Here is a 25,113-nt window from a genome sequence, read left to right on the forward strand (position 1 = left end):
CCATTTTCCATTTCAACTTGGTTTATGGATGAGGAACCTGAGACAAACAGGGGCAAATGACTTGACCAGGGTCACATAACTAGTCATGCCTAAAGCCAGATTTGAATTTGGAAAAATGAGTCTTCCTGACTCCAGGTCTGGCACTCTATCCATTGTGCTACTAGCTACCCCTATGCAAAAAACTCAAGTGTGCACAAAAGCTTAATAAACATGGAAAAGGCCTTGTCATCCTGTCACCTAATTTCCTTCTTGTCTTTTAAGATGAATGCCATACCCTTTGATCCAGCAATACCACTACTAGGTTTGTACCCTAAAGAGATATTGTACAAAAAATTCATAGCTGCACTCTTTGTGGTGGCAAAAAATTGGAAAATGAGGGGATGCCCTTCAATTGGGGAATGGCTGAACAAATTATGGCATATGATGGTGATGGAATACTATTGTGTTGTAAGGAATGATGAACTGGAGGATTTCTATGTAAATTGAAACAACCTCCAAGAACTGATGCAGAATGAACTGAGCAGAACCAAGAGAACTAGAACGTTATACACAGAAAGTGAAGCATTTTGGAACAATTACAATATAATGGACTTTGCTAATATGAGACAATCCCAAGGGACTTAGGAGAAAGAATGCTATCTACATCAAGAGAAAGAACTGTGGGAGTAGAAACACAGAAGAAAAACAAATGACTTATCATTTATTTATATGGATATATGATTTGGGGTTTTGGTTTTCAAAGATTGCTCTATTGCAAAAATTAATAATATAGAAATAGGTATAAATGATAACATTTGTATAATAGTACAAATGCTTATTGTATCTGGAAGGGGGAGAGAGGAAAGAAAATGAAATAAGTAAACATGGAAAAACATTTTCAAAATAAAAAATCATAATATGTTTTAAAAAAGATGAATACCAGAAAACCTTTTCAGACTTTACAGCGGTTCTTCATGTACAATTATCCAATCCAATGCCCTTCATTTATACAAAGAAAACCGAAGTGTAGAGAATCAAACTACCTCCAGTCTTTATTTGCAACTTAGGATCCTCTCTCTTAGTCCATCTGAATCTGAGGAAGCCTGCTTTTCAAGAGGAGCCCCCAACTATCCCAGAAGACACACCACTACCATTTACCCTGACCACTGAGTGCTCCTGGATCCATGAAGGCAGCACCTTCTTCATTAGGGATCAGTAACAATACAAATGTGCCTCAGATCATTAAGGAATAAAGCTAAGGAAGATCTGAGCCAACAAAAGCTAAAAGACAACATTTACTATCAACTTCCATTGAAAGGACAAGTTTCATTAGTAGTTATGCCCATTTCTTGGCTTGAGTCTAAACCCCAAATCCTCATATCAATCCCAACTTGATTGGCTAGGTCTCTTCCTTGAGTCCTTGCTTACCTTTGCTCCACTTCAGACAGGAAAATCTAATGCTAAGAGATCCATGATCTAGAGAATTCCTAGGACACTTAAAATATTTCAAGTTTCCCTAAAGATTCAGCTCTATTCCATGGTAAAAACTAAGGATTCTTAGATAATCTATGGAATGCTAAAGTGAGCTCAGGCTCTCCAGGCAGAATTGATCTAATAAAAGATTTTCGAGATCACTGTGAAATAGAGTCCCATATCCCCAAATTTGTCTTCGAAAAAGTCTCCAAACGTGATGATTATGTCGACATGACAATCCCTTGACATTCACCAAACAAGTGCAAGCTGACTTAACAGTCCTTCAGTGAAAATTGTGAGAATGCTGAAATAGATGATCTCTCTAAGGTCCCTTTGAGTCCTGGAATTGTGAAAAATTCCTCAAAACTGGAGGATGACTGGTCCTATAAGTAGATACATCAGGTAGCTATGTAGCGGGGACAGCTAAGTGGTGCAATGGATGGAGTGCCTAACCTGGAGTCAGAAAGACTCATCTTCCCGAATTGAAATCTGGCCCCATATTCTTCTCAGTTGTGCAACCCTGGGCAATTTACTTAATTGTGTTTGCCTTAGTTCCTTCTTCTATAAAATGAGCCATAGAAGGAAATGGCAAACTACTCCAATATCTTCACCAAGAAAACCCCCCAAACCCCATAGACTTGGACATGATTGAACATTAACAAATAAAAACTATAATGTGAAGGTCCCTGAAAGATTATGCCACTACAAAAAAAAAAAAAACATTTCTTTTAAGCTGTGATGCTTCAAATTTCACTATCAAAGTTTCATTTCTTTCAGGCCTGGAGGCTTTTTTTTCTTCAGGAATTCCATTCTAAAATGTAGATACCTCTGCCAGGGATCACATCTTAAGGTATTTCCAAGGTATCCTTTATTGGGTATTAGTGAAAAATAATTCATTTCTTCAACAAATATTTATTAAAAATTCTAATCTGATAAATTTTTTTTTAAACCCTTACCTTCCGTCTTGAAGTCAATACTGTGTATTGGCTCCAAGGCAGAAGAGTGGTAAGGGCTAGGCAATGGGGGTCAAGTGACTTGCCCAGGGTCACACAGCTAGGAAGTGGCTGAGGCCAGTAAATTTTTAAAAATTAAAAAAAAATTCTTTTTTTTAATTTTTTTTGAGAACTTGCCATTTTATTTGAGTATTTTACATGTTCTTTTTTTTTTCGTTTTCATACATTGTTCATTGGAAACAAAGATCGTTTTCTTTTCCTCCCCTCCCCCCCCCCCCACCTTTCCCTCTCCCATAGTCGACGCATGATTCCACTGGTTATCACATGTGTTCTTGACTCGAACCCATTTCCCTGTTGTTGGAATTTGCATTATAGTGTTCATTTAGAGTCTCTCCTCAGTCTTATCTCCTCCAACCCTGTAGTCAAGCAGTTGTTTTTCATCAGTGTTTTTATTCCCACAGTTTATCCTCTGCTTGTGGGTAGTATTTTTTTTAGATCCCTGCAGATTGTTCAGGGAAATTGCATTGATACTAATGGAGAAGTCTATCACCTTCGATTGTACCACAATGTATCAGTCTCTGTGTACAATGTTTTCCTGGTTCTGCTCCTTTCGCTCTGCATCACTTCGTGGAGGTTGTTCCAGTCTCCCTGGAATTCCTCCACTTTATTATTCCTTTGAGCACAATAGTATTCCATCACCAACATATACCACAATTTGTTCAGCCATTCCCCAATTGATGGGCATCCTCTCATTTTCCAATTTTTGGACACCATAAAGAGCGCAGCTATGAATATTCTTGTACAAGTCTTTTTGTCCATTATCTCTTTGGGGTACAAGCCCAGCAGTGCTATGGCTGGATCAAAGGGCAAACAATCTTTTATCGCCCTTTGGACATAGTTCCAAATTGCCCTCCAGAATGGTTGGATCAATTCACAACTCCACCAGCAATGAATTAATGTCCCCACTTTGCCACATCCCCTCCAGCATTCATTACTTTGCATAGCTGTCATGTTAGCCAATCTGCTAGGTGTGAGGTGATACCTCAGAGTGGTTTTGATTTGCATCTCTCTGATTATAAGAGATGTAGAGCACTTTTTCATGTGCTTATTAATAGTTTTGATTTCTTTGGCTGAGAACTGCCTGTTCATGTCCCTTGCCCATTTGTCAATTGGAGAATGGCTTGATTTTTTGTACAATTGATTTAGTTCTTTATAAATTTGAGTAATTAAACCTTTGTCAGAGGTTTTTATGAAGATTGTTTCCCAATTTGTTGCTTCCCTTCTGATTTTAGTTACATTGGTTTTGTTTGTAAAAAAACTTTTCATTTTGATGTAATCCAGATTATTTATTTTGCATTTCGTAACTCTTTCTAATTCTTGCTTGGTTTTGAAGTATTTCCCTTCCCAAAGGTCTGACATGTATACTATTCTGTGTTCGCCTAATTTTCTTATAGTTTCCTTCTTTATGTTCAAGTCATTCATCCATTTTGAATTTATCTTGGTGTAGGGTGTGAGGTGTTGATCTAAGCCTAATCTTTCCCACACTGTCCTCCAATTTTCCCAGCAGTTTTTATGAAATAGTGGATTTTTGTCCCAAAAGCTGGGATCTTTGGGTTTGTCATATACTGTCTTGCTGAGGTTGCTTGCCCCCAGTCTATTCCACTGATCCTCCTTTCTGTCTCTTAGCCATTACCAAATTGTTTTGATGACCGCTGCTTTGTAATATAGTCTGAGATCTGGGACTGCAAGACCACCTTCCTTTGTATTTTTTTTTTCATTATTTCCCTGGATATCCTTGATCTTTTGTTCTTCCAAATGAACTTTGTTATGGTTTTTTTCTAAATCAGTAAAAAAAATTTTTGGAAGTTCCATTGGTATGGCACTAAATAGATAGATGAGTTTGGGTAGGATGGTCATTTTTATTATATTGGCTCATCCTACCCATGAGCAGTTAATGTTCTTCCAATTGTTCAAGTCTAGTTTTAGTTGTGTGGAAAGTGTTTTGTAGTTGTGTTCATATAGATCCTGTGTTTGTCTCGGGAGATAGATTCCTAAGTATTTTATTTTGTCTAGGGTAATTTTGAATGGGATTTCTCTTTCTAGTTCTTGCTGCTGAGCTGTGTTGGAATTATATAGAATTGCTGATGACTTATGTGGGTTTATTTTGTATCCTGCAACTTTACTAAAGTTGTTGATTATTTCGATTAACTTTTTGGTTGAATCTCTAGGATTCTTTAAGTAGACCATCATGTCATCTGCAAAGAGCGATAATTTGGTCTCCTCCTTGCCTATTTTGATGCCTTCAATTTCTTTTTCTTCTCTAATTGCTACTGCTAGTGTTTCTAATACAATGTCAAATAATAGAGGTGATAATGGGCATCCTTGTTTCACTCCTGATCTTAATGGGAATGGATTTAGTTTATCCCCATTGCAGATGATATTAGCTGATGGTTTTAGATATATACTGTTTATTATTTTTAGGAATGACCCTTCTATTCCTATGCTTTCTAGTGTTTTTAGTAGGAATGGGTGTTGTATTTTATCAAAGGCTTTTTCTGCATCTATTGAGATAATCATGTGGTTCTTGTTGGTTTGCTTGTTGATGTGGTCAATTATGTGGATAGTTTTCCTAATGTTGAACCAGCCCTGCATCCCTGGTATAAATCCTACTTGATCATGGTGGATGACCCTTCTAATCACTTGCTGGAGTCTTTTTGCTAGTATCCTATTTAAGATTTTTGCATCTATATTCATTAGGGAGATTGGTCTATAATTTTCTTTCTCTGTTTTTGGCCTGCCTGGTTTTGGAATCAGTACCATGATTGTGTCATAAAAGGAGTTTGGTAGAACTCCCTCTTTGCTTATTATGTCAAATAGTTTGTATAGTATTGGGATTAACTGTTCTCTGAATGTTTGATAGAATTCACTGGTGAATCCATCAGGCCCTGGGGATTTTTTCTTAGGAAGTTCTTTGATGGCCTGTTGGATTTCTTTTTCTGATATGGGATTATTTAAGAAAACTATTTCTTCTTCTGTTAGTCTAGGCAATTTATATTTTTGTAAATATTCATCCATATCACCTAGGTTGGTATATTTATTGCCATATAGTTGGGCAAAGTAGTTTTTAATGATTGCCTTAATTTCCTCTTCATTGGAGGTGAGATCCCCCTTCTCATCCTTGATGCTGTTAATTTGCCTTTCTTCTTTCATTTTTTTAATTAAATTAACCAGTACTTTGTCTATTTTGTCTGTTTTTTCAAAGTACCAACTTCTAGTCTTGTTTATTAGCTCAATAGTTCTGTCACTTTCTATTTTATTAATTTCTCCCTTAATTTTTAGGATCTCTAGTATGGTTTTCTTCTGGGGGTTTTTAATTTGTTCATTCTCAAGTTTTTTGATTTGCATTTCCAATTCCTTGGTCTCTGTCCTCCCTAATTTGTTAATATATGCACTCAGGGATATGAATTTTCCTCTAAGTACTGCCTTGGCTGCATCCCATAAGGTTTGTAAGGATGTTTTGCCGTTGTCATTTTCTTCAACAAAATTGTTAATTGTTTCTATGATTTCTTCTCTAACTATCCGATTTTGGAGTATCATGTTATTTAATTTCCAATTAATTTTTGATTTGGGTCTCCATGTACCCTTGCCGATCAATATTTTAATTGCCTTGTGGTCTGAAAAGGCTGCAGTTAATATTTCTGCTTTTCTGCATTTGAGTGCCATGTTTCTATGACCTAGTGTATGATCTATTTTTGTGAATGTGCCATGTGGTGCTGAAAAGAAGGTGTATTCTTTTTTATCCCTATTTATTTTTCTCCATATGTCTATTAACTCTAATTTTTCTAAGATTTCATTCACCTCTTTTACCTCTTTCTTGTTTATTTTTTGGTTTGATTTATCTAAATTTGATAGTGGTTGGTTCAAGTCTCCCACTAATATGGTTTTACTGTCTATTTCCTCCTTCAATTCTCCTAGTTTCTCTATTAAAAATTTGGATGCTATACCATTTGGTGCATACATGTTGATTAGTGATATTTCCTCATTGTCTATACTTCCTTTTAGCAGAATATATTTACCTTCCCTGTCCCTTTTGATCAGGTCTATTTGTACTTTGGCTTTGTCAGATATCATGATTGCAACTCCTGCCTTCTTTCTATCGTTGAGGCCCAAAAGGTCTTACTCCAACCTTTAATTCTAACCTTGTGAGTGTCAACCCGTCTCATATGTGTTTCTTGAAGACAACATATGGTAGGGTTTTGGGTTCTAATCCAATCTGCTATTTGTCTACGTTTTATGGGTGAGTTCATCCCATTCACGTTCAAAGTTATGATTGTTATTTGTGGATTCGCTGGCATTTTGATATCTTCCCCTAGTTCTGACCTTTCTTCTTTAGCTTTCTCCTTTTGAACCAGTGATTTACTTTAGGTCAGTCCCCCTAGTCCCCTCCCTTGAGATGCTTCCCTTTCTATCCCCTCCCTTTTTATGCTCCCTTCCCCTCCCCCCTCTCCTTCCCTCCCTCTTTGTACTCCCTCCCCCCTCCCCCTCCTTGGGTTTCCTTTCTTTCTTGCCCTAATGGATAAGATAGAATTCAGGATCCCACTGGATCTAGATGTTCTTCCCTCTCAGATTTGATTTCACTGAGAGTAAGTTTTAAGTAATTCCACTTCACGCTCTCTTCCTCTCCTTCTCGTATGAGAGTTCTTCCCCTCCCCTTCCCATGTGTATCTTTATATGGGAAAGTTTATTCTATTGATTCCCCCCCTATTTCTTGAAGTTAATCTTAGTATTATTGCGGTTCCCCCCTCCCTTTTCCTTTCTTTGCCCCAACTTTCCCCAAATCTTCTTAATGCCCCAATCTTTCCCTATGCATGTTTCTTCTAACTATTCTTATGATGATACAATTTATGAGAGTTACACAAAACATTTTCCCCACATATTGATATATATAATTTGATGTAAATGTAGTCCTTATAGAAGAGAGTTTGACTTAAAGAAAAAGATAAGATTTATCTCCTTTTCCCTTTCTTTCATATTTACCTTTTCATGTTTCTCTTGCTTTCTGTGCTTGGATATCGAACTTTCCACAGAGCTCTGGTCTTTTCTTAGCAAATACTTGGAAATCTTCTATTTTGTTGAATGCCCATACTTTCCCCTGGAAGTATATAGTCAGTTTTGCTGGGTAGTTGATTCTTGGTTGGAGACCCAGCTCTCTTGCCTTTCTAAATATCATGTTCCATGCTTTGCGGTCTCTTAGTGTGTTAGCCGCTAAGTCCTGTGTGATCCTTATGGGAGCCCCCTTATATCTGAAGCTCTTCTTCTTGGCTTCTTGCAGGATTTTCTCCTTTACTTGGAAGCTCTTGAATTTGGCAATTACATTCCTAGGGGTTGTCTTTTGGGGATTTAGTATAGAAGGTGTTCTATGAATCCTTTCTATTTCTATTTTGCCCCCTTGCTCCAGAACTTGGGGGCAATTTTCTTTTATAATCTCCTGTAGAATAATATCCAATTTGTTGTTTACCTCTGGTTTTTCTGGGAGACCGATAATTCGGAGATTTTCTCGTCTCCCTCTGTTTTCCAGGTCCGTGACCTTCTCAGTGAGATATTTTATGTTTTCTTCTAATTCATTAATTTTTTGGGTTTGCTTTATTGATTCTTGCTGTTTTATCATCTCACTTTCTTCGAGGTGCTTAATTCTGGTCATTAGGGACTGGTTTTGCTTTTCAGCCTTGTCTGCCCTTCTATTGGATGCTTCAAGTTCTTTTTCCAATTGAGCATTCTTATCTGTCAGACAGCTGATCTCTTTCTCCCATTTTTCTTTCCAGGTTTCCATCTTTTGGATAAGTTCCAGTTTGAGATCTTCCAGAGCTTGTTGATAGTTTCCATTTTGGGAGGCGTGTTCTGAATTTTTTTGGATTTCCTCCTCATTCTCCTCTTTTCCTTGGGTACTTCCACCATAAAAGTTTTCAATAGTCACTTTTTTCCCTTTCTTCCTGGAGGCTTGATTTTGGGCCATGTGCGCCATCCCTTTGGTGGTTTTATTCCCCTTTCCTTTTTGGTCTGGGATCTGGGTTATATGTGTGGTTTTTCTGTGAATTTTGGTTGCTTCAGACTAGTTCTTCCCAGCCTCCAAGGTTTGTTAGAGCGCTGGGTCCCTGATCACAGCCACACTGCCCAGGTGTTCAGCTCCGCCCAGATAATCACGGTGTTCAGCGCAGCCCGCCCCAAGTACAGCTCCGTGCTGGATTCTCCAGTGAAACCGCCCTGAGACGCCTTATCCTGGCAGTCCCCAGATCCCAAGGACCCTGGAGTGCCCCCCCAAACAGAGACGCTCCCCACTCACTCGCTGTCCCGGTCAGCGCTCAGGTAGTTCACTCTGGTTTAGTGGGGGAGGTGGGGTGGGGGAAGGGCGGCTCAGTTCACTTTTCTGTGCAAGCTTTTCCTTCTTATTTTAGTGTGGAAATGTTCAAGCCCCATGTACCTTCGCCTCTGTGGGGTACTGGGGAGTCCTTCTGTTCCTCCAAAGGTGATTTTATGCTCCTTTGATGTAGTCTATTTCGTTCGGTGCTGGGGAGAGGAAGCGTGTGGCGTCTAGATTGCAGCCATGATTACCAGGAAGTCCCTTAAAAAAAAAATTCTAATGTGTGCAGAAAGAACTGATTATATACTGGAAGAGATAGAAAACTTAGATCAGATCACCAAAGCTATATTGTGGAGGATCTACTACCTAGTTAAGGGAAAAGATAAAAACATGAATAATTATAACACAACTACTGGAGTATAATAAACTACAGTTAAGCCACATTAAATAATAATTACATTAGAAAGTTATAACTAAGTAAACTCAACACTGACCCGGAAGGACAAGGAAAAATTTCTTGGAGCATCTAAACTATATTTTAAAGGATGGGTAAGAATTCAACAGACTTCACTCTCCTCCACTCAGTCCATCATCTCCACACCATTTCCCTTAACCATCCTCCTGAATAGTGATCTCCATTTCTGGAGCAGAATTTAGGGCAGGGACTATATCTGTGATTTTATTAGTATAGAGAATTCCCAGGCAAAGAAACACCTATCAACTCAGGTCATTACTTTTTCTGCAATTTATAATCTTTAAGAGTGGTCTACCACAATAAGATGCTAAGTGACTGACCCAGAGTGACACAGGTCAGTATTTATCAAGGCAAGACTGGAACAAGAACTTTCTAATTTTGACACCAGCTCATTATCCACTCTGCCATTTTATCTCTTAATGAAGATCATAATAAAATGAAAAATAGTTTGATATGGTTCTGTTCTTCTAAAAACATCTTTGCAAACTCCTTGGGGGCAGGGATTTAATTTGTTTACATAGGTATTTTCCATGGGACCTAACAAGGTACTCTGCATGCAGTGTATGCTTATTAAATAATTATTTGCTAAATGAAAGAATTTCACCAGTTTTAGGATCATACACATGATTTAGGAGTTGGAGATTATAACATATCTATTACAGGAGGGGGAATATAAGGCAGTGAAAGCTGAAATGACCTCCCAGGGACACCCTGGCAAACATCAGAATATATCCTGATTTCCCAAGATTTGTATCCTGTTGTCTCAGTCATACATCACATACTTGATGCTTTAGAAATGTTAAGGGTACATAGATTCCCAATGATTCAATTTTTATAGATTTTTCTGAGTCTTCAAAAGGAACCATTTTAATTATTTATTACCAAGTTTATTTAATTTTTATATTTTAAAGCTATTTTGTTTATTAAAATTTTATTATATATTAAATTTATTGTATTACATGTATTTAAATTTTTTATTAACAACTTTTAACTTTTATTTTATTAACTATTAATTAAATTTATTTTAACTTATATAAATGGAATTCCCTATTTTAAATAAATTATATTTCTTATTAAACTTATTACTATTTTGTTATTAGCACATATTAGTATTAGTAGTAATTTGCCAGAGTGAAGAAACTTTATACATTCTAGCCATTGTCTCTAATTCATTAAGGTGACTCAGTTGAGGAAACTGACTTGACCCTGGTTTATCAGGCAGCAGAAAATGGAGATGTCAACACACTGACTGCTGTGATTAGGGAAGACCCTTCCATTCTAGAATGCTGTGACAGCGAAGGTAAGATGCATGTTCACCTTGGTCCTGGGAAACTTTAATTTTTTTCCCCTTTGGGACAATCTTTCAAAATAATCAATATGAATTAAGTGGTAACTGACAAACTGTTCTACAAAGAAGAAATAAAGATTGTCCTGCTTGCCTTTGACTCACTATAGAAGGCAACTTTCACATCATTCCTGAAAGCAGATAGCTTCTAATTCATAAACTAGATGGGAGGGCCATAGCTGGCCCAGGTGGGAGTGCAGCAATCAGAAATGTGGACAGGTAGAGGGAGAGGAACCTTGTAGAATTGGTCATCCCCTAAGGGTCTCTCCTTGGTCCTCCTTTTGCCCTCTAGACTCTCTCATTTGCCTTCTTTTCAGCACTAAGATTCTCTTATTCAATATCACTGAAGTTGTTCAGCGGTGTTCGACTCTTCATGACTCCATTTGGAGTTTTCTTGACAAAGATACCAAAGTGGCTTGCCATTTTATGGATGAAGAAACTGAGGCCAGCAGGATGAAGTAACTTGTCCAGGGTCACATAGCTAGTAAACATCTGAAGCTGAATTTGAACTTAGGTCTTCCCAATTGCAGGTCTGGAGCTCTATTCACTGCACCAACTAGCTGCCCAAGAAGTGACCATTAGATGAGTGACACTTATTCTGAACCTTCAGGTGAGATGGATGGGGTTTTTCCTTGTAACTATGGCAACCTTTTCTGAGAAGCCTTCAAAGCAACATCCTGTATCATGGAGTGACAGGGCAAACCAAAACAGTTCACAAGGAACATCCATATTGAAAACTTAACAATCCATCAGGCATTCAAGGTATTCGTTTATACTAACAGCAGAGGTCTATGAATCTATAAAATAATTAATTATTATCTTTGGTGAACAAGAGTTAAATGGGTATGTGTGCTATGTTTACAGACCAGGAAGCTGTAAGGGAACTTAGGGAGTCTAGTGGCATAGCAAGACCTGGGTTCAAATCTTGCTTCCCCCACTTTCTGATAGGGTATATGGAGTGTTCAAGGACCACTAACCCCTCTGGTATAAGGGCTTGGTAAACCATTTTCAGGGCTGCTCACCAACCTTTGGTGTCCATCTGTCACCTTTTACCTGTGGTTCCAGAAGCTCTAGCATGCACAGTGGCCAAACTCAAGTAAAACTATCACAGCAGACAGACTAAACCAGGTTGATGGTAACTGACAATTTTTAAATCTGTTGGTGATCTAAGGGAATTTCTACCCCAAGCATGTGAAGACTTTTCCCAGCAGAATGGGTGGATGAGAACAATTTGTTTCAATGACCATGAATTAAATGACTTACACAGTTAGTAAATGCCTGAGGCTAAATTTGAACCCAGATCTTCCTAACTCCAGATCCAATGATCAATCCACTGTACCACTTAAGTGTCCCTTTGTATTTGTTTCAAGAAACCTCATAAACTGGGCCTTTAGGCCTTAGGAACAACTGAATTCAGCATTAAAATTTGTCAACTATTACCTTCCCCACAATTCTTTCTAAAGATAGAGGACAAGATTGGGAAATTCATCAGGCTTTTAAAAATGTTAATTAGTTTTGCAGAACCTTCTGGAATGGAATGGGAGAAGGATATAGTAGGGAATATAGATGACGTAAAACAAGACACCAATGAAATTATTTTTTAAATTTAAAATGAAAGAAAAATCTATTGAAGAAAAAATGATGTGAGAAAGTCAATTCATGAATTCATATTCCGAGGACAATTATGTCTAATACACCTTGCTGCCTCTCAGAGAAAAGTTTGCTAAATTTAAATCCCCAAAGGTCCTCAATCTTAGCTTCCTTTTTTGAAAAAGTTCTCATATGTTCTCTGATTTTTGAAAACAAAAAGTCAAATAGTAGAAAACTAGAAGAAATTGAAAGAAAAAAAAAGAACAAAGTAGCCACTTAGAAATGAGAAAGCCTCCTTTCCAGAGAATGCTCAGTTGGTTTGGATTCCAGTCTGGCTCTCAAAGCCCTGTCACTCCTTCAATGCTGGTTCTCATTGAATCATCGGAAGTAAGGATGGCCAAGGATTCCATGACATGCTATTTTTTTCTGCAACTACCAACTTCTTTCTTTGACGACCCAAAGAGAACCTGCCAGCCACGCCTCAATTTAACTGGATATTCTCTATTTATCCTGCTTTGCCTGCTCCCTTATTTTCCAACTAAATGTTTGTGAGGTTAGATTTTCTTCTTTTACTTCAACCAAAATAATATATCACAGTAGACTAAATGTGGCAACAGATAAAAGGAACCAACTCTCTTTTAATAGGTGATTAAAAGATGTATTCCTGTCTTATAGCTCCCTTGACGTCAATAATGAATGAATCATCTGTGTATTCAGATCTTTCATGGAACCTTGTAGAGTGCCATCTTATACACAGGAGAGACCATGCTAAGGAGGGTTTCATTTCTGCATTTTGCTACAGCAAACTAAACAAATACACAGATCTTGCATCCTCATTATCCCCAGTGTAGCTGCAGGACCATAATTTCTCCAAAATATCTTATGCTGGCTCTTTTTGTGGGGGTAAAGAATTGGAAATTGAGGGGATTGTCCATCAATTGGAAAATGGTTCAACAAATTGTAACATGTGTTGGTTATGGAATATTATTGTGGCATAAGAAACAATAAGCAGGATGATTTTAGAAAAAGCTGGAAAGATCCAAGTGAACTGATACAAAGTAAAATAAACAGAACCAGAAAATCATTGTATATGGTAATGGCAATATTTTATATCAATTATGAAAGACTGCTACTCTCAGCAATGCAACAATTCAGGACATTTTTTTCTCTAATGTATTCTTTTTTTAATTAATTGATTTAGAATATTTTTCCATGATTACATGATTCATCTTCTTTCCCTTCCTTCCTCCCACCCCCCTCCCATAACCAACGAGCAGTTCCACTGGGTTTTACATGTGTCATCAATCAAAAATTATTTCAATATTATTAATATTTGCACTAGAGATTGTTTAGAGTCTACATCTCCAAACATATCCTCATAGACCCTTATGACCAAGCAGTTGTTTTTCTTCTGTGTTTCTGCTCCCACGGTTCTTTCTCTGGATGTAGAAAGTGTTCTTTCTCATAGGTCCCTCAGAATTGTCCTAATTCAGGACATCTCTGAAGGGCTTATGACAAGGAATGCTATCAACCTGCAGAGAAAGAGCTATTGGAGTTGGTTGCAGATCAAAATATACCATTTTTCACATTAGTTTATTTATGGTTTTATTTGGAGGGTTTGATTTTATATGAGTATGCTTTTATAACAATGACCAATATGGACATTTGTTTTACATGATAATACATGTACAACGCAGATCAAATTGGCTACCATCTCAGAGAGTGGAAGGGAGGGACAATTTGGATCACATAATTTTGGAAATGTTGAAATTGTTATTACCTGTAATTGGGGAAATAAAATATTTGAATAAAAAATAAAATATGCTGAAATGGGAATGGATGGAGAGTTTTTCTGCAATTTTCTTTTTGTAGAAATCTCTTATAAGCTCATTACAGATGTTGAATAAATGGATTTTATTGCTGTTCATTTGGCTCCTGGGGAGTTGGTGTCAAAAAGTAAATTATTGCTTGTGAATTTAACAATTGAAGCATTTTAAAAGGATGTTTAAATATTTTCTTCCAGGTTGTACTCCCTTGATACATGCTGTCTCTGGTCGTCAGGTTGACACCGTGAAGCTACTGTTGAAGATGGGAGCCAATATTAATACTCAAGATTCCTGTGGACGCACTAGTTTATCACTGGCGACTTATGAGGTATAATGGGGGGGGGGGGGAAGAACTAAAGATATGATGGTCATGAAGTAAGAAAATTTTCTTTGATTTATATAAGTAACAAATGGAGAAAATTTAAATCACTTCCTAATAATGAATGGTAGGTAGGTTGATAGAGTTCTGGATCTCTACAGAAACCAAGAGAAACATTCAAATATGAAAACCCAGCAGTCATATGGAGGAGTCACATGATCCAATGAGAAAAAAGAAACTACTTTTCACAGATCAGAAAGGGATGGGGTACTGGACCTAGAGTCAAGAACCTGAATTTAAATCTTACTTCAGACACAAACCAGCTCTGCCAGTGATCCCATATGAGTCACTTAACCCCTGTCTACCTTGATTTCCTCATCTGTAAATTGGGAAAATAATAGTATCTACCTCCTAGGTAGCTCTCTGAGTTGTTATGAGGGTAAAATAATCCTTATAAAGTGTTTTGCAAACCTTAAAACACAATGGAAAATAAAGTATTTTTATTTATATTATATATATATATATTATTTAATTATATCTTATATTTTATGTAATATATAACTTACATAATAATAATTATATAAAATAAATGATGACTATTATTTTACTATTATTACCATTATCTATATTAAGTAAATTTATCTGTAACAACTTAGCCACCACAATGCTATGAACTGCAGTTCAAAGAGAATGGTTTTATGACATTTTAATCCATGAAATGCAGTAGTTCCTAAGGACCTTGTCTTGCACTTACTATTTTGCTCAATAAATACTTTTTGAAATAATTGAAAAAGTTTTTCCATGTGACAATTTTGTCCAGGCTCAGCCCTAAACACAAACTGACAGTTAACTTTTAAGTAACAAATTTAGAAATAGTTTTGATCAGATATTGCATTTTACAGGGATAAATAATAAAATATCTGGTAATATTAAAACTACAATATAACATCTAAAGTAAATGCTACATATATACAATTCAGTTATAAAGTAGATCACAAAAGGACATTATGGATACACTGTATAAAAAGTAATAAAGAAGGGGGCAGGTGACTCAGTAGATAGAGAGCTAGGCCTGGAGACAGGAGGTCCTGGGTTCAAAACTAACCTCAAATACTTTGTGGGTGTGTGGCCCTGGGCAAGTCACTTAACCCCATTGCCATTCTTCTGCCCTAGAACCAGTAATGGTTCTAAGACTGAAGGTAAGGGTTTAAAAAAAAAGAAATTTAAAAAGAAACAATTGCATTTCTTTATTATATTCACAAACTTGGGCCATGTGTGTAGAAGTGGGGGGAAGGCAGATAAACAGTGAATCTTTTACCATATATAAGATCCAACAAATATCCAAATCTGAGTTTGAAGGGCCTCCCCATTCAGCGTATCATCAACTAGAATAAGACTGTCCTCTACAGTACATCGGAGAAGGGACCATTCAGCCTGTTACAACTAAGAGATAGTTTGGTAAACAGATACAGATAGACCAAGGCAATCGGGGCAGTCCCAGTTTGGATTGCAAAGCCAAGTGTGAAATATCATGAAGAAGGATGACCTTAGATTACGAGCAATATTCGTTCATTAAAGATGCAATGACAGCATTGAAGAAAAGAAACCTGAGGAGACTTTGGTGTGAGGAGACTCAACTAAACTAGCTCATTCTGAAACATTTGTAAATGAAACAAGAAAGACACCAGAGTTAGGTACTGGCACAAATTTGCTATTGTTTCTACAGCGATGAGAATATAATATCTGAATTCAACATTCTCAATACGTTATGAGCCATGGGAGGAAGTAGAAATCCTAAAGATAAAGATGGAAAGAGTGGCTGGGTCTGATCAAATATATTCCACGGGGAAAAAATCCATGTTAAAGGCAAACAATTTAAGAACTCCTGGGAATCAGTTCTTATGATAGGTCAAAGAAAGGAAGAGTCTCTCTCTTCAAACAAAATAAGAAAGGAAAGCAAAAGATGACAACAAATCAGCAACTACTAACAATATACCTGCTTTCTTATCTTTATGGGAATGATCTCCAATAGTGGTGTCAAATTCAACTAGAAGCAGATCCTTGTGGGCTGCATATTGACTTACCACAAATTAATATTTCATAGGCTGCATATGTTTTTATTTACTTGTTACATTTCCATATGGTTCAGCCATTCTTGAGAGTTTGGAGGGCTAAGAGTTCCATACCTCTGGCCGACACATAGATGAAGGACATCCTGAATCAAGATATGAAAATAGATCTGGCAGACTTGTGAATGACTTTGAATAGTAAAGCAGACCTTTGCATAATCAAACAACCAACCTAGACATAGGTAGAATAGAAGATATTTCATCATCTGTTTAATGACTTTCCAAAAAAGCATCTGGCTTAGGAGAGCAAAATGTGTCCTTAAAAGTTTTCTTCAAACTTTTTAAGTTGTATGATTGATGTGACCACAAATATTTACTAAATATTTAGTAGTAAACTAAATTTAAGTTTATTTTACTACTAAAACAATCACCTAAAATGTTTGCCAGCATTATGAAGTATCCCATGAATAGACTTCAAATAGATTCTTACACATGCAAAGATTCTCAAAATACTCCTTTTCCTAGATAATGCTATACTAATTTCATTGACCTCCAGAACAACATGAAATCTTAACAAAAATTCATACTCATTCAAAAACTATTAGTCTATTTTGCCCTTTTTCCATTTTAGCCAATTTGATAGGTGTGAGATAATATCTGAGTTGTTTTGATTTTCATTTCTCTGGTCAATTATGATTTTGAGCATGTTTTCATTAAATTATATATAGTTTTAGTTTCTTCATCTAAAAATTATTGCATATTTTTAAAAACCCTTACCTTTCGTCTTGTAATCAATACTGTGTATTGGTTCCAAGTCAGAAGAGGTAAGGGTTAGGCAATGGAGGTTAAGTGACTTGCCCAGGGTGACACAGTTGGGAAGTGTCTGGGGCCAGATTTGGACTGTAAGGATAATTTTAGGGCTATGACCTAATTTAAATTAATTTTGGTTGCCAGGGAATATCCCAAATAAAATACCCAAGTCAGCTGGAAATTTATGGTGATTTTAATTATTGGAGAGGAAAGAAATTAAGGAGAAGGGAGAGGGAAAAGGTGTAGGATTTCTCCCACCTCACCTGTGCCAGGGGGAGTTCAAAAGTCGTCTGCCACGAGGTCCCTGAAGAAGATTGGTGGCTTTTTAAGAGGATAGTGTTTGGAAGGTAAAGAAGAAAGGAATCAGCCTAAACTCCAAGAGGGCTCAGCCAAGATTCCTGAACCTGAACTAGCTACTCATCTTCTTCCAGGATAGTATCAAGGAAAACTCACCACCTAACCAGACAATAGCTGCCACTACGCCAAGATGCTGGAACGCTTTGCACACTGCCAGCCAGAGCCAGCTCTCCATGGAAAGGCCCCAGAGAGAGGAAGTGATGCCAAATATATAGACGGTTTTACATCACTTTCCTGCATCTCACCTGTACCAATGGTAGCTTAAGCTTGACTTAGGATAGCCCAGGGGTCTGCCAGCTGTTTCTGATTTGTCATTTGCTAGCACATGTCTATCAAAGGCCATCCTCCTAAATACTTAATCCTTAAGTATGGGTGTAGAAATTCCTGATTATGTTAGACTAAGTAGGGTGGAGTATCTAAAGTTCACAGAACTTAGGACCTCCCATTTCTAGGCCTGACTGTCAATTCACTGAGTTACCCAGCTGCCCCCTGTTTCATATATTTTGACCATTTATCAGTTAGGAAATTACTTCTATTCTGATCAATTTGAAAAAGCTCTACATATTTTATCTAATTTTTTTTTCCATTTGAATTAGTTTATTTAGTCAATTTAGAACACTATTCCTTGGTTACAATAATCACATTATTTCCTTCCCTCCCTCCACCCACCCTTCCCGCATCCAATGCACAATTCCATTGGGTATCACTTGTATCCTTGATCAGAACCTACTTCCATTCTGTTGATGTCTGCCCTAGGATGTTCATTCAGAGTCCACATCTGCAACCATATCCCTTCGATCCATGTATTCAAGCAGTTGTTTTTCTTTGGCGTTTCTACTCCCACAGTGTTTCTTCTAAATGTGGATAGTGCTCTTTCTCATAGATTTCTCCAAGTTGTTCAGGATCACTGCATTGCCATTAATGGAAAAGTCCATTACATCCCATTGTACCACAGTGTACAAGTCTCTCTGTACAATGTTTTCCTGGATCTACTCCTTTTACTCTGCATCAATTCATGGGGGTTTTTCCAGTTCCCATGGAATTCCTCCACTTTATTATTCCTTGCACAATAGTATGCCATCACCAACATATACCAAAATTTGTCCAGCCATTCCCCAATTGAAGGACACTCCTCATTTTCCAATTTTTTGCCACCACAAAGAGAGCAGCTATGAATATTTTTGTACAAGTCTTTTTCCTTATTATCTCTCTGGGGTACAAACCCAGCAGTGCTATGGCTGGAGCAAAGGGCAGACACTCTTTTCGTACCCTGTGGGCATATTTCCAGATTGCCTTCCAGAATGGTTGGATCAATTCACAACCCCACCAGAAATGCATTAATGTCCCAACTTTACCACACCCCCTCCAGCATTCATTACTTTCCTTTGTTGTCATGTTAGTCAATCTGCTAGGTGTGAGGTGATACCTCAGAGTTGTTTTGATTTGCATTTCTCTGATTATAAGAGATCTAGAACATTTTTTCATCTGATTATTAATAGTTTTGATTTCTTTATCTGAAAATTGCCTAATCATGTCCCTTGCCCATTTATCACCTGGAGAATGGCTTGATTTTTTGTACAATTGGTTTAGTTCTTTATAAATTTGAGTAATTAGACCTTTGTAAGAGCTTTTTGTAATGAAGATTGTTTCCCAATTTGTAGCTTCCTTTCTAATTTTGGATGCATTAGTTTTGTTTATACAAAACCTTTTTAATTTGATGTAATCAAAATTATTGATTTTACATTTTGTGATTTTTTTCTAGCTCTTGATTCATTTTAAAGTCTTTCCTTTCCCAAAGATCTCACAAGTATACTATTCTATGTTTGCCTAATTTGCTTATAGTTTCCTTCTTTATATTCAGGTCATTCAGAAATTCTGAGTTTATTTTGGTGTAGGGTATGAGATGTTGATCCAAACCTAATCTCTCCCATATTGTCTTCCAATTTTCCCAGCAGTTTTTTATCAAATAGTGGGTTTTGGTCCCCAAAACTGGGATCTTTGGGCTTATCATAGACTGTCTTGCTGAGGTCATTTACCCCAAGTCTATTCCACTGATCTTCCTTTCTGTCTCAGCCAGTACCAAATTGTTTTGATGACCACTGTTTTATAGTATGGTTTGAGATCAGGGACTGCAAGTCCTCCTTCCTTTGCATTTTTTTCATGATTTCCCTGGATATTCTTGATCTTTTGTTCTTCCAAATGAACATTGTTATGGTTTTTTCTAATTCAGTAAAAAAGTTTTTTGGTAGTTCAATGGGTATGGCACTAAATGAGTTAATTAATTTGGATAGGATTATCATTTTTATTATGTTAGCTCATCCCACCCATGAGCAATCATTGTTTTTCCAGTTGTTTAGATCTAGTTTTAATTGTGTGGAGAGTGTTTTGTAGTTGTGTTCATATAGTTCCTGCATTTGTCTCAGCAGATAAATTCCTAAGTATTTTATATTGTCTAGAGTGATTTTAAATGGAATTTCTCTTTCTAATTCTTCCTGCTGAAAAAAGGGCTGGAGATATATAGAAATACTGATGACTTATGTGGGTTTTATTTTGTATAATGCAAATTTGCTAAAGTTGTTCATTATTTTGACTAGCTTTTTGGTTGATTCTCTAGGATTCTTTAAGTAGACCATCATATCATCCGCAAAGAGGGACGGCTTGGTCTCCTCATTGCCAATTTTAATACCTTCAATTTCTTTTTCTTCTCTAATTGCTACTGCTAGTGTTTCTAGTACAATGTTAAATAATAGAGGTGATAATGGGCATCCTTGTTTCACTCCTGATCTTATTGGGAAGGCTTCTAGTTTGTCCCCATTGCAGATGATGTTGGCTGATGGTTTTAGATATATCCTGTTTATTATTTTTAGGAAAGGCCCTTCTATTCCTATACTTTCTAGTGTTTTCAATTGGAATGGGTGTTGGATTTTGTCCAAGGCTTTTCCTGCATCTATTGAGATAATCATGTGATTTTTGTCAGTTTGCTTGTTAATATGGTCAGTTATATGGATTAGTGTTCTCAGATTCCAACTTTGGGGGGGGGTACCTTTCGAATTGAGTCTAGCAGGAGGTTTCCTTGGTTCTGTCTTGTTGTTAGGTTTGATTTTCAGTCCCCTAGGAGAATTCAGCTTGTAATCGGCAAGAAAGGGGATTCAGAAGTCTGAACTTCTGCTGCTTCTATGCCACCATCTTGACTCCGCCCTCTCTACATATTTTAGATATGAGACCTCTATCCAAGAATCTGTCTAAATTTTTTCCCAACATGCTAAATATATATTTTTATTATTAATATATTTTATTTGATCATTTCCAAGCATTATTCGTTAAAGACATAGATCATTTTCTTTTCCTCCCCCCACCCCCCATAGCCAACGCGTAAATCCACTGGGCATTAGATGTTTTCTTGATTTGAACCCATTGCTTTGTTGATAATATTTGCATTAGAGTGTTCATTTAGAGTCTCTCCTCTGTCATGTCCCCTCTAAATATATATATTTTTGTCAAATAATGTCTTCTCTAAAAGAGGGAGGAAAAATAAAGAGGAAGTTATCTTGGTACTTTAATGTAATGTCAATAAATTTAAATTTAAGAAAATATTGGAAATGGATTAAAAAATGTAGCATTCCAATCATATTCACATCTAAGAAATATAATTGATGTATGGATATTGTGTCTTCAGACACAAGGTTTGAACTCTGATATTTGTGGGTAGACTCTTGACCTAGCCATGCTGCCTTTGTTCAAGGCAAACTCATTAACATTTGGTACAGAGTCAAATTCCTTTGTAAAAGCTCAGGTTGAAGTCAACACGCCCAAAAGGTGTCATCATTACCATCCCATCCAATCTGAATTATCTATGTTTTGTTATGTGGTCATTGATCCTGGCAATCCTCATTAAAGCCTGGGGTGAAGGCGTGATTCCTCCTTCTTGTTCCTGCAACCATGAAGTTCTCACTACTGTCTTTCTCTTTACTAAGGCCTCTCTTGGCCATGTGCTTTCTATCTCGGAATCCTTTTTTTCCACGTGTCTGCAAACTTCTCACATTTTCCTTTAATTCTTCTACCAAGGAAAATGTCATAGGGATTCACGCCTGCCCTATCAAAAATATATTGACTTGTCTGTGACCTTCATTCTTCACCCATTTTCTCATACTCCTTGCTCCTTCTCGAGCCCCAACCCACAAAGGAATATTCTTTTTATAATCGCTGCTGACCGGCAGGGGAGAAGATTATTGAGTTAGTCCATCAGTAAACAGATGGTGGACCAGTGCTTTAGTCCCAGTGTGCTGGACTCAGAACTGAACAACACAGATGGGCCAGATTAGATTATATTTTGGAAAATGCACATTTCCATTGATACTAACCTGCTCCTTGCAGCAAATCTATCTTTTTAAGAAAAAATATTCTCTCTGTAAAGATATAGAACTCTGAATCAAAGCACACTACAATCTCAAAGGTGTCAAAATTGCTGGTAAGCCAAAGGGGAAGGGAGAGATATGTGGCCAGTGTAAGGAAACTGGAGTATATTATGAACAAGGATTTGTACACAAAAACTACAGTAGACTCAAAGACATTTTCGAGGATAGGCATGACCAGACAAGGACATGAACTAATCATGAAAATGAATGAAAGATCATCAGATGAGCTTCCCCAAGAATGTATTGTTTCCCTCCTCAAAAAAAAAAAAAAGATAGTAACATAATTAGAAGAAGATGTCCAGCTCTTTAAGAGGATATTCCAAAGAAGGTATAGAGGAAGATGCAGATAAGAATCACACAAGATGAGAAGGCTGGGAAGGGTTATGAGCTGCACTAATATCAGTAATATTACCTAATGGTGTTATTTTAAATTCACCAAGCTTTCAAACTTAGTCATATTGTGACTCAATCAGAGAAGGAAGGGAATACTTATTTAATAAGCATGTATTATGTGCCATGCATTGAGCTAAGCACTCAACAAAGACTATCTCATTTGATCCTTGCAAAAATACTCGGGAGGAAGCTGCTATTGTTATTCCCTGATTTAATAAGTGGAGAAATTGAGGCAGGCAGGGATTAAGTGACTTGCCCAGTGTCACCAGATTTGAACTCAATTCTTCCTGAACATCTACTGTACCACCTAGCTGCTTCTATCAGTGCAGCCTATCAGTGACTTGCCCAAGGTCACATAAACTCTATGAGTAAGAGGCTACCTTAACAGAAGATCTAGATCTCCACATCACCAGTTCAACTGTATTACATCTGAATAAACCATACTGACTGCTAGCGCTGAGCTTTCAAAAATATATTTTGAATCTGCTTATGTGCATCTGTGCTTGTCTTTTCAGGTAGAATATAGATTCCATGAAAGCAGGGATTGTTTCATTTTTGTCTTTGTATCCCCAGGACCTGGCCACATACCTAGCAACACAGTTGATACTTAATAAATAAATGCCTGCTGATTGGCTATTTTTGTGGGTCCTGTGAGCAAATAGAATCTAGAGCAGGTGGTATCAAGGGACAAATGCTAACACATCTCTTTCATATTGACTGCCAGTCATAATAATACTGAGATAGCTTTCTTTCAAAGTTCCAGGGAAATAACTGGGTTTTCTTGAGTGATATACCTAACCAGAGGACTACAAAGAAGAAGATAACATCTTGTAGTTGACACCATGAGGTAAAGGCAGCAGAGCAGAGGAGAGATTTTCAGTTGATAAGAAGCATTGTGTTTAGTAAAATAGTATTAGTTGGGAATAGGTCTCTCACTTTAAAAAATATTTATTCAATTAATTTAGAATATTTTTCCATGGTTATAAGATTCATGTTCTTTCCTTCCACTCTCTCCACCTCCTTCCTGTAGCCAATGTATAATTCCATTGGGTTTTACATGTATCAGTGATCAAGACCCATTTCCATATTATTGATATATGCACTTGGGGTGATTGTTTAGAGTCTACGTCCCCCGTCATATCCCCTCAACCCATGTGATCAAACAGTTATTTTCCTTCTGTTTTTCTATTCCCACCGTTCTTTTTTCCTGGATGTAGATAGTGTTCTTTCTCCTAAGTCCCTGAAAATTGTCCTGGATCATTGTATTAGTGCTAGTAGAGAAGTCCATTATATTTGATTGTGCCATAGTGTATCCATCTCTGTGTACATTGTTCTTCTGGTTCTGCTCCTTTCACTCTGCATCAGTTCCTGGAGGTCATTCCAGTTCACATGGAATCCCTCCAGTTCATTATTCCTTTGAATACAATAAGATTCCATCACCAGCAGATACCACAATTTGTTCAGCCATTCCCCAATCAGAGGGCACCTAGGTCTCTCAACTCTGCCTCTATAGTGTTTATGGTTTTGAATGAAAGGCAAGAAAACTGGACTCTAGACGTAGTCCTTGGGTAAACCTGTTCCCATAACTGTACCTTGGTTTATCTCAAAAATTATTTTGTTTGACTAGATGATCTTTAAGGGTTTCTTCTAGTTCAAATATTATTTGTGAGCTCTTTGAGAACTCATAGCTTCAAACTAGCAGAGAAATAGAACATGTTAAAGATAGAGACAAAGAAAAGAATGACTAACCTCTCAGTTACCCCACAATGGAAAATATTGGCATAGATACTGTTTTGTTTGTTTGTTTAACATTGGTATATGTTATGTGGTATATTCTTGCATATATAGCAATCCCTTTAGGTTCACTCACTCAAACCCTCACATACACCAGCAGCCTAGGGCCCTAGAAGGTGGTTATCAACTTTCCCCCTCAGGGAAAATCTTCCTCAGGGATTGTATTTTTAGTATTGTTCATTATCCTCTACTTATACATTTCTTCTGTTATTGATTAACCAGTTAATCTCAATTACCCAGAATCAACTAGCTTTTAAAAAGTTTTATTTGCTAAATAAGGATACCAAGGACAGTGATTATAGATATACCTCTCCAAATGAGTGGGCACTCTCTCCCCTCTCAGACAGACATCAGACATTGAGTGGACTCAAAGTTGAATTACAAATTCCTGGAGAGAAGACACATGGTTGAGAGGTATTACCTGGCCCTGGGCACCATAATGGGGTCATTCATTTGAGAGACTTTTCAGAGTCTCCATAAAATTCTTTTCTAAATGTAACATCATTCATGGAATAGTTATTCCTTTGTTTGTAGAACAGAATATCTAGGCAATTGGGTTGATTTACTACTGGGCTAAATTAAGCAGGTTGTTCTTCAGGTTGGATCCTCACCAGATTCAACTCTTGGTAACACTGGCTCAAGTGACCTCTGACTCCAGTTGCTGAATCTCAGATGGTTTTTCTGAATTTTCAAAGCTCAAAGGGTTGCAACCAAATGCATTCCATCTCTGGATACTCAATCACCTACAATCAGTGTAGAAGAAACACAAAGAGTTAAAAAAAAAAGGAAAAAAAAGAAAAACCAAAGCTGCCATGTGTTCCTAACCACATGGCAACCGAAAGGCTGATAGGGTTGACTATCCCTTATCCACCAATGCTCCTTATTCAGAAGCTACCAGGGATTAAAGTGAGAGGTTGTCTGCTCAAATCTTTTGTAAACACACTCAGTTCTGGCTCA

General features: G+C 37.1%; 1 protein-coding gene across 3 annotated transcripts in view; it reads left to right on the forward strand.

Annotated features, from left to right (window-relative positions):
• The window catches only part of ANKRD55 (ankyrin repeat domain 55), a 152,897-nt gene that overhangs the window by 32,002 nt on the left and 95,782 nt on the right, over positions 1-25,113 (forward strand). For 2 of the 3 annotated variants that reach the window (XM_056824893.1, XM_056824894.1), the window contains exons 2-3: positions 10,416-10,538; positions 14,197-14,327. In XM_056824893.1, the coding sequence (XP_056680871.1) occupies positions 10,416-10,538; positions 14,197-14,327 (254 nt within the window). The remainder of the gene's footprint in view (positions 1-10,415; positions 10,539-14,196; positions 14,328-25,113) is intronic. The other variant, XM_056824895.1, reaches the window with a different exon arrangement.

Source organism: Monodelphis domestica, chromosome 3 (genome assembly GCF_027887165.1).
Source record: "Monodelphis domestica isolate mMonDom1 chromosome 3, mMonDom1.pri, whole genome shotgun sequence".
Classification (NCBI taxonomy): domain Eukaryota; kingdom Metazoa; phylum Chordata; class Mammalia; order Didelphimorphia; family Didelphidae; genus Monodelphis; species Monodelphis domestica.